This window comes from Pseudomyrmex gracilis, unplaced genomic scaffold, assembly GCF_002006095.1.
Source record: "Pseudomyrmex gracilis isolate BER0280 unplaced genomic scaffold, ASM200609v1 scaffold_48, whole genome shotgun sequence".
In the NCBI taxonomy this organism is placed as follows: Eukaryota; Metazoa; Arthropoda; class Insecta; order Hymenoptera; family Formicidae; genus Pseudomyrmex; species Pseudomyrmex gracilis.
Genome location: NW_018020632.1, coordinates 461,134 through 471,132, shown reverse-complemented (window position 1 = coordinate 471,132; position 9,999 = coordinate 461,134). Strand labels below are relative to the sequence as shown.

Below are 9,999 nucleotides of genomic sequence, written 5' to 3'. Positions count from 1 at the left end.
ATACAGTCGTGCGCATCTTCGCTTTCCGAGAAATGAATCGCGTTGCGCAACGCGCGCAGGCAACACCAAATTTCTTCGTTAACAGAGACAGGGGGGGGGGGGCATACAAACCATAGACATCGAGGAGAAGCGGTAGCGCGCGGCACATTATGTACTTTCCAGGAAGTATCAGATAGGCGGAAGGGGCACGCGGGTCGCCGGGGTCAGGAAAATCGATATGTACGACTCGGCGCAACAAGTTACATCGCCACTCTGTATCTTCTTCCGATACACACACACAACCGACCGCGCGATCTCTTCCGGTTGAGACTTAATCTCCAATTCCATCGCTCTCTCGGTAAATTATACCTGTCTTTTGTGTTGTGCGATCTCTCTGTACGTTCTCTCTTTCTCTCTCTCTCTCTCTCGGCGCGGAAGAGAGAACCGATTTTAAACGATAGACAAAAATAGTCTCGAACATTCGGATGTTAATTCAGCATTGAATTGAATGTCTCTCTCTCTCGAGACGTGGTTGAAGTCTAAAACATAAACACAAATTTGCGTATATACACGCGCACCGAAATACGTGTTTCGCGTGAAAAAAAAAAAAACGGCGAGTTTTGTGCCAACGGAAAAATCGGAGATATCAGCGGTGATATAACTTATCGGGAATACCGTTCGCACACATCGGCGCCAGTAACACCGGGAAGTAAGGGAAAACGTGCGCGTCGTCGTCGTCGTCGTCGATAATAGACAAACCTGAGTGAGTATGCACGCTGAAAAAGTCTGTGGGAGCGCGTCCAAAGCATCATCGACAGGCGGGAATGCTCTATAGTCGAAGAAAGTTAAGAATTTTCACCTCCTAGAGAGAAAGCACCGCCGCGCATGACGCATTTAGATATTACGCCACGTAGAATGTGAATCCCTCCTCGCCTAGACGCGGCCTTCGATTCGTCGTCGTTATAATAGAGGAGACACGACATCTCTTCTCCTCACTAGGTCGCGTTGTCTCTCTCCTCCCTCTTCCCCCCCGATTATCGGAGCGTTGAAAACTTCCGCTTTCCCGTTTTCCGCTTTCCATCCTCTTCTGTTTGTTTTATTTTTTTTTTTTGTTTTTTGTTATCTTCAGGTTTTTACTATGGTACTTTTATCGTTACTCTTCGTGCTTTTCATCAGGTTATTCTTCGGTTCTGCTGATCGCGGGACTATCTAAAAATCTAAAAAAAATTCTGATATCCCTGACATAAATTCGCGCACATAGTTCAGTTTCAAGAAAGCGCTCGTCTTTCTTTATCTATTTATCTTGTCAAAAGTGTCGTCGCGCGTATGTTTGATATCTAAATCTGCTAAGGGTCCATTTACGAGAGAGAGAGCGGAACCGACCCGCGCAGAAGCGCGTAAATCGCGATAGGCATTGGTGGTAGCATAATCTTAAGTACGAGGCACCCAAGAGTCGCACGACTCTTACGCAATGTAGCAGGTTGCAGGCATAGAGCGATATATTACGCAGTAGGCAAGTGAATTTCACACTCGGACAGGTGGCAGTAGCTTAAATGTGAACCAGCGGTGAAATTCGGGTTTTTTGTACACGTCGTTTAGAGAATCTAAATTGCCGTGAACTCTGTTGATAAAAGAAATTTCTATTTAAAAACAACAAAAAAACTCATCAATATTCACAAAAACTACTGCGATTGAATAAAACGTGTATTGCACATACATGGTTTTTTTATACTTTAATACTTTAATTTTATATTTCTATACTTTAATTTATACTTTTTCTACTGTAAAAAAACATAAATACAAAATATGTAGTAAGATATTTTTACATTTTTTGATATTGTCGCTCCTTCAGTGAAGTTTTGCTTGCACTTGTATGAGCTAATATACCGCCTTTCGCGAATCTTCTCTCAAAACCCATTTGTGTTTTATTTTGTTAATAAATTTTATTTTTTATAACTTAAAGCCCGAGTGAATAGCCACTATGCCAAACGTGAGATTGGTGTACGTCACGTTTCTAAATCCCGCAGTTTCTATCATATCCTGAAAAATGATAAATCGCAACAATATATAAATTATTATCAAATTTCAAAAAAAAAAAAAAAAAAAAAAGAACGCAGCACAGAGCAACGAGCATGTAAGAAATAAACAATTGGAAATTGAAAATACCTTGAATTCCTCCTGCTTCGGAAATCTTCTTATGCTTTCCACGAGATACTGATAAGCGTTCCATTGTCCCGTGATCAGATGTCCCATCACAGGTATTATTTGAAAAGAATATTGATCATACAACCTGAAACAGTCATTTGAGATAGTGTCGCTGTAGTTTGTGTGTTGCGTTACTCTCTGATTATTGAAATGTCAATAGCTTTTTGTCGCTCTAAAGTACACGTCGTACCATTTCAAAGATTCGTTGGTAATGTGGCTAAATTCCAAGCACAAGAATCTTCCTCCCGGCTTTAAGACCCTGTACGCCTCGGACAACGCCTACAAAAATTGTAATTTTCAGACACAAATAATGATAAACACAAATTTCTAATTTAATGCACGTTTTTACTGCTGAGCAATATGTTGTGCAGGAAAACAAATGTATTTTTTTAACAACTTTCAGAAACAACAACAGAATTAACAGATAAACCTGACAAATACCTTGTCGATATGCGTCACGTTTCTTATTCCGTATGCTATCGTATAGGCGGTGAAAGAGTCTTCAGGAAATGAGAGATTCTCCGCGTCCTCCAGCTTCCACGTGATACTGCAATTACTCTGCCGCGACAAACCTAATTTATTCGCTCGCTCTTTTCCAACATCTAGCATATTCTGATTTATATCGCACACAGTTACGTGACTACGTATGTTGTGTGGGTTTGGTGTTTTCCTTAGAAAATTCATGTACCGAAATGTAATGTCACCTGTGCCACCGGCAGAATCCAAGAGACTGGTACCGTGAGTGGGTCCTAATTCCTGAACAAAAATATCTTTCCAAATACGATGGATACCCAAACTCATCGCGTCATTCATTGTGTCGTAAGATTTGGCGACATTCTCAAATACGTCATACACTGAAAAAGATTATATATATATATATATACTGTCAGATTAAAAATTGCGTGTTGCAATATCTGTTGAAGGTCATATCAGAAAACTTAGTCAATATTAGCGCAACTCTTTCACACAAACAAGACAAAATTACCTTTCTTTCCTTTTTCACTTTCTTTGACGCTTTGGTAACCAAAGTGTGTTGACTTCTCGTCATCTTCCGGAGATGCACTTGTTGTTGTCCTCGAACACCGACGTCTAACCGACACATTTGTCAGACATTTGTTTATCATCCGACTCTTTTTCATAACATTCGCGCAAAGACTCCTGTAGACAATCATGTTCTTCAAATTGCGCCTAACTGACAAAAATAAAATACAAGAAGAAAAACCACACACGTGTACGACACACGCGTCGATAAAGTCGCGTCTGTCAAGGTCATGATTTTACTAACCTAACTTCGTCAAAAGAAAATATACGATTCGCTGAAAACCGGTCGTGTGTTGAAGGGAAACCAGAGTTGAAAACCGGTCGTGTTGAAGAAACCATAGACGTATAATATATAGACTGCGCGTTCCCTACCTTTGCCATGTTGAGAAAATGTCTTCAACGTTGAGAGAAAGACAGCTGGTGTTGAATAGTAGCCTCATCTTTAGTCTAGCGAAGTAGTGGGGGAAATGATAGACAAAGAAAGAGTTACTATTCAAAGTATGTTGTCTCTCTCAACGTTGAAGACGTCTTTTCAGCCAAACGCGCAGTCTATATATCATACGTCTATGGAAGAAACACGTTTCTTGCGAAAAGTTTCATTTTGATTTGCGCGGAGAAGTAGAGGAGAGCAAAAAAAAAAAAAAAAAATGCAACATTGTGCAAATTTATTAACCGCAAAAACATTTCCACCCAATCAGAAAGATCGACGGAATCTATTTCCGTTGATTCTCGCATTTGATAAGTCGGCTTTTTCAGCAAGTATCGATATTCTCGAGAGCCTCGATACCGCTTCTGCGCTTTGCTTTGATTCCGCCGAAAGAGGAAAGGGAGCGAAACTCCGGAGCAAAATTATGCATCCAGTCGAGATTATACGGAGTACGGTACGTAGAGCACGTGTGGATGGCCAATGTTCTCGCCGATTTAAATTTGCTATTGCAAATCGTCGTGACAGACCTCGTACATCTCATCAGATATATGCTTTTACCCGCTTACTTGCATGTAAATGTACGATTGGAAAATATAAAAATATTGACTTCATTTATATCGCTCCTGATTCTTATCAATTGCTTCCATCCAGTTCACAAGGGGGTCATCAAATAAGTATGAAGAGGGGAACAAATTTTAGACTTTTTTTTGTTTGTTTTTAGAAATACACAATTGTTGTTATATCTTGGGCAATGGTTCCTGTTAGTATTTTGCTTTAAGAAATAATACGGTAGATTTTTGTATTTATCACGTACACACACACACACACACACACACAAAGCATGTTTATATAATTTTAAATATATATGCACTTGTACACACTCGACCTGAATATTAAAATTAGATAAGAAACATGTTTTCTCCTTTTCTCTTGTTCTGTTTTTATCCGTCATTTGTTTTTTACTAGATTGAGCAACAATTTAAGGCGCTTGTATTTTTGACATGTTTTTATTTTTTATAATATATACATTTTTTCAAGTGTATTTATTATTTTTTTTCAGAATTAAAACCCGTGGCAAGGATTAAATTCTCACGTTTCTCAAAAACACTTTTACAAAATTATATACATATTATTGAAAAAAAATGCTGCTGACGTTCCTTTACATGGTAGCTACAGTTACCCAGTCACGAAGGATATCTTTTTTCAAAAAGCACATGCAGTCTATTTTCAAGGGAAACAAACGTAGTTCTTCATTTATGCTTTACATCAAATCACCTCAGCATTTGATGAACGGAGGTAATTTTCTATGTGCGATTATCTGCGCTTTCATTCATTAATGAAGAAAAAATTATGTATTGAACAAATTAAAAAATTTAATTTACATTGTTGCTTTAGACTATAACGAACCCAGGCAGGACGAGAACTTCATGAGTTCTCACTTGTGTCTTAACAAGGATCTTGCTAAACTTGGTGAATTATTGTGGTATCAAGATGACATGAAATTATGCACCATATATCCCCAAGTATGTGTATTATTAAATAGCCTGCATCGTTTTTTACGTTCTTTATGTTCTAGATTATGAAATGGAATAATTATTGTAAACGTATTATATCTCAACAGCAACAGATCAGTGTGTGGGATTGGGTGAGCTGTCCACAAGGAAATTCATTGTTTCCTTTGAATATGAACAACAGTTTCAAAACTTCGGACGAAGCTGATCACAAGATGCATATTCTTGTGGAAGCAGATCTCGAGACTTACAGACCTCAGACTTCGATGATCACTACAAAAGTAAAACTAAATTTCTTTTAGTTTTTAAAAAATCAAAACCAATAGAATTGGTTTTGATTTTTTTTTTAGTTATTACATGATTATATTCCACATATGAATTTCGTCACATTTCACATATAAGTGCCGGAATTATTTGTTTTCTGACATTATTCCATTTATTTTGCAGCTTGAAGACTACGGTCTGATCACATCATGGACAACAAATGATAATATCAGTTTTATTCTGGAAACTAATATTGATTGCATTACAAGTTTCATCATTGCGATCATGCAGGGACAAAATTACATTAACAATAATTTAATTCTAACGCGTATACAATGTATGTAAATCAAACCAAAATTATATCTTTCAAAATACAAACTATTTTAATTTAACGACATTATCTCATCGATTCTTCATCTTTCCAGCTGTCGTGGTGTCAGGTAAACCGTGTGTTTTTGACAGCGAGAATTCTTTCTTGCCGCCAGAGAAAGGCAAGTTATTATTATTTTTTTATTATTCGTTAATTCATATTATCTTTGAAACGTATAAACATTTTATATCTGTTTATTTCCTCGCGCAGATATTCTTCGCGCGATAAGTCACGCGGCTAGAATTGCGTCAGATCAAAATAAGCCTACAGAAGTTGCTCAAGTATCTGGCGTGATCGTACATCCGCAAAACAAAGATCTGAACAATGAAACAAATTCGAGTCCTGCAGGAACTACTGAAAATAATGGTATGTGCGAGGAAACCAAGTGTATATGTTTTTGCGTGTGTTTATCTTTTCATTGTGAAATTCTATGTGTCAAGGATTTATGTAATTCAGAACGAATTAATGTTTTGTATTTATTGACACTATATTAGCTTCAATAAATATTCTCTTTAGAGAATATTTATTTTTTCAAGCCGACTTCAATCAATTAATGTATTTAAATAATTTTACTAAATTAGAAATACAAATATCACTTGTGTGTGTGTGTGCGTGTGTATGCACGTGTGACCGGTGTGACTATAAACATGAGTCACATACGAGCGATATCACTTGATAATGGCTTCTTGTTTTCTCCCCCACTTATTACGTTCACGTGGTTCGTTATTTATTCCGACTTGATTTGAAAGAAACCGACTTACTCTTTTGTCGTCTTTTGATGTGTACAGGTCTCTTGATAACCTCTTTGTATGTTTTTTCTTACTTTCTATTCAGCGACACCAGCTTCCAGTTTTTAATTGTAAAAACTTTTTAAGAGATCTTAAAAGTTTTCGAAACGTGTTACTCTCTTATTACATTTTGCAATAAATTTTGATAACATGCACCGTCATTGTTCGGTTCTTTACGACCAAGTTGAATAAATTTTTTTTTAGTGTCGTGAAGAACTGATTGCTTGTGTAAATTTTTGTATATTTAATTGTTCACATTTTAGATGTTAAAACATCGAGCGTTTCTACACCAGCAACGCCTCCTTCAACGCCAATTGCAACTTCTGTCACAAAAAAACCGAGTGTGCAACCTGGTATAAACTCATCTGCATCAACAGAGAAAGTGCCTACAGCAACTAGTGGAAGAGAAAATAAATTTGACGATTTAGCTAAAACCCAGTTATCTAGTGCTATGGAACGAAAAGACAATACGTTACTTGATATCGATAGTAAAATTTCTACTATGAATATTTCTCAGAGTAAACCCACTGGAAAAACAGACTTTCCAACCGCTTCTACGTAAGTAACATCGTAAACGCATATCGCGTTTTTGTGAACACAACACGACTCGTGTATATCAAATCATTAACTTGCAGAAGTTCGAAAATAGAAGAAAAAGGAAAAATGAGCAAAGTCGTTAAACCACCGACGATAGTCGTTTACGCGGACAGCCCGGACGCAGTCACTAATGTGATAAACGTGTTAGAAAAAACGCTGGAACCGGACAGGTGTGTTTACGTTTAGATCTTGGGTTTGTAACAAGAAACGGAAGAGAATTTGGTTGTTTTTGTCATTCGTCTTTTCATTTTTTAGATACGTCATTTACGAATTATCGCGAGAAGAAGCTCGCTCAAACGTGTGGACGGATCAAGTCGCGTTGGCTGTTATTTGCGGAAATGTTGACGCCGAAATTGGCTCTCAACTTGTGGAATATATCATACAGGGTGGTAAGCTTCTAGCTTTATGCTCCGACATGCTGCACACCCTTCTACCGTCTTTCAAAACTGCGGAGGTGCGGGAAAACGAACTCGTCCACTTTTCTTACGGCAAATGGAAACGCGTGCGTATGATGCATCATATTTTTTGCTATCACGCGTCTCCCGTGCGAGCTCGATTTTCTCAAGATCAGGAAGATACAAGGTAAATATTTTCTCACGAGAAAGAGGAAAAGATGTATGATATGTATTCAAAATAAAAATTTTTTGTATCTTCTGTATCACGAGAGCAAAACTACATCACATTTCTTGCAGATCATCCGTATTGAATCCCCCGACATCGACCAGAATCAAAGACAAAAGGGGAGAATTTCATTCGTTCGACGTGAAAGTTTTGGGCACGGAAGAAACGTGGCACAATCCGAGCATATTGCTCGCGACTCTGGCCAGTAGCGGCGGTAAAGTGGTGTTTTCCCAAATCCATTTGGAAGTAGATCCAACGCAATACGAATACGAGGAATATAAATTTAAGGCGTTGAAGGAGAGCAACGCCGCACGCTTAGAAATAATCAACGATCTGCTTAGCACGCATTTAAGAATCGAGACGACAAAGATTAAAAATATCACCGAACCCGTAAAATATACTCACGGTTACTTTTTAGGCAAATTTGAGGTAATGTTTCTCTAGAGGACAATATCGAAGATTGTGTCTCAACTTGACTATAACTATATCATATCCTCTAAAAAATACTACAGACACTGTCTTTACGATTGTAGATGAAAGTAAGAATGCTTAGAAATCTAAAAGGACTAAATGAGGACGATGTACTGACATTGCCGAAATTAGTTATTCAGTTTTACAAAGACGCACGCAACGCGAAAGCTCCATCGGCTACTTTTCTTCCGATTATGATGCATTTGTGTCCGACTAATTTCTCGACTGTGGATTATTACAATGTAAGTACGCGCGTATTTTTATTCGGATAATGAAAACAATTTAAAAAAAAATAGCAAATCTCGCGACGTATAATTAAACAAATCTTGTTTGTTGTGTCAAATTTTAAGGAGCAATACGCGATTAGATATAAGTGTGATAATGTAAAAAAGTTGGTTTTACTTTGAAGTATTTAAATCTGAGAAGATCAATTCTCTCTTGCTTCAGTATCTCATTACAAAGGCCTTAGGTCGCTTGGTAATATATGCAGAAATTTTAACGTCATCCATGCACGCGACCGAAGGCCACTTGGAACATGGACTGACGGTTATTCCACGGCAGCAAACACAAGGACACGGTACTATTTTATTCGTTTATCGGTTACGCGTGCAGAAAAAAATAACCTTTGTATTATTGTTTTTTTTTTTTTTTTTTTTAGGTCGAGGTCGCAATGTATGGCTCAGTCCGATAGGTTGTGCCATGTTTACTGTACAAGTTCACATTCCTAAGGATTCTATACTCGGTAGTCGCATCTCGCTTCTTCAACACATAGCTGCTGTAGCACTCGTGTCAGCTGTAAGATCTCAATCAGGATACGAGGTATTTTGTTTCATTGTCATTATTCTCTGGATCTTCGTTTCGCAAAATTGTTAACAGATAGAGCGTGTTACACGCCGCGCGTTTGGTAAAATACAGGATGAATCAATTAATTGATTTATTTGAAGGACATCGACCTCAGACTGAAATGGCCTAATGATATCTATGCGAACTCGACCAAAATCGGTGGCCTGATCGTATCTACTCTGGTAGAACAGTCATTGTGTATTTGCAATGTCGGTACGTAAACTGCCAATTTAAATGCGAATTCTACGAAGATAAACTCGCACAAAATATTATTGAATACTTTCGCAATTTCAGGCGCTGGTGTGAATCTCAGCAATAGCAAGCCCACAACGTGTATCAACGATGTGATCGTTCAATATAATCAAAAACATGGTACAAAATTAGATACGTTCTCTTACGAAAAGTACTTAGCGTTCGTTTTCAACGAATTGGAATATAACTTGGACAAGTGTCAAAACGATCATATGGAGAGTTTTTATGATCTCTATTACAAATATTGGTTGCACAAGTGAGTGAACGATGCTTGCCCGATAATATATCGAATACACGTTTATCAAATTACACATTATATGTATATAAAATTTCTCGCACTTTTTAGAAATGCAAATGTCACGGTGATAGACTCAAGCGGAAAATCCAAAAATGTTACGATACTAGGTATTGATGATTTTGGATTTTTAAAAGTACGAGCGGACACGGACGCAATATTCACCGTTCATCCGGATGGGAATAGTTTTGATCTTCTCAAGGGACTGATATCACCGAACTAAGAAGCTAAATGTAAAGTTGTTAATTCTTGTTCTGAAGTTTTCTGTGCATTTTATGTACTACCGTTCATTATATACATATACATACATATATATATATATATATATATATATA

General features: G+C 37.5%; 2 protein-coding genes across 7 annotated transcripts; one reads left to right on the top strand and one right to left on the bottom strand.

Annotated features, from left to right (window-relative positions):
* Nucleotides 1-345: 345 nt before the first annotated feature.
* Nucleotides 346-3,633, bottom strand: LOC109853484 (2-methoxy-6-polyprenyl-1,4-benzoquinol methylase, mitochondrial). 5 transcript variants are annotated; one of them, XM_020425654.1, is made up of 7 exons: nt 3,598-3,633; nt 3,170-3,376; nt 2,626-3,038; nt 2,375-2,463; nt 2,146-2,269; nt 1,806-2,019; nt 346-1,600 (listed from the first exon to the last, which is right to left on the bottom strand). In XM_020425654.1, the coding sequence occupies exons 2-6, from the start codon at nt 3,354-3,356 to the stop codon at nt 1,930-1,932; spliced, it is 903 nt and encodes a 300-aa protein (XP_020281243.1). In that variant the 5' UTR covers nt 3,357-3,376; nt 3,598-3,633; the 3' UTR covers nt 346-1,600; nt 1,806-1,929. The 5 variants fall into 5 exon arrangements, with proteins under 5 accessions (XP_020281243.1, XP_020281244.1, XP_020281240.1 ...); XM_020425655.1 differs by having other exon boundaries at nt 3,170-3,342; nt 3,598-3,632; XM_020425651.1 differs by lacking the exon at nt 3,598-3,633 and adding an exon at nt 3,470-3,591 and having other exon boundaries at nt 3,170-3,342.
* Nucleotides 3,554-9,990, top strand: LOC109853482 (biotin--protein ligase). Of its 2 annotated transcripts, XM_020425648.1 has the most exons (18): nt 3,554-3,568; nt 3,982-4,106; nt 4,713-4,948; nt 5,048-5,175; nt 5,274-5,444; nt 5,611-5,764; nt 5,853-5,918; nt 6,008-6,163; nt 6,849-7,143; nt 7,221-7,352; nt 7,438-7,764; nt 7,875-8,232; nt 8,337-8,516; nt 8,722-8,851; nt 8,933-9,093; nt 9,219-9,330; nt 9,412-9,625; nt 9,716-9,990. In XM_020425648.1, the coding sequence occupies exons 3-18, from the start codon at nt 4,795-4,797 to the stop codon at nt 9,885-9,887; spliced, it is 2,910 nt and encodes a 969-aa protein (XP_020281237.1). In that variant the 5' UTR covers nt 3,554-3,568; nt 3,982-4,106; nt 4,713-4,794; the 3' UTR covers nt 9,888-9,990. The 2 variants fall into 2 exon arrangements, with proteins under 2 accessions (XP_020281237.1, XP_020281238.1); XM_020425649.1 differs by lacking the exons at nt 3,554-3,568; nt 3,982-4,106 and adding an exon at nt 4,143-4,230.
* Nucleotides 9,991-9,999: the final 9 nt, after the last annotated feature.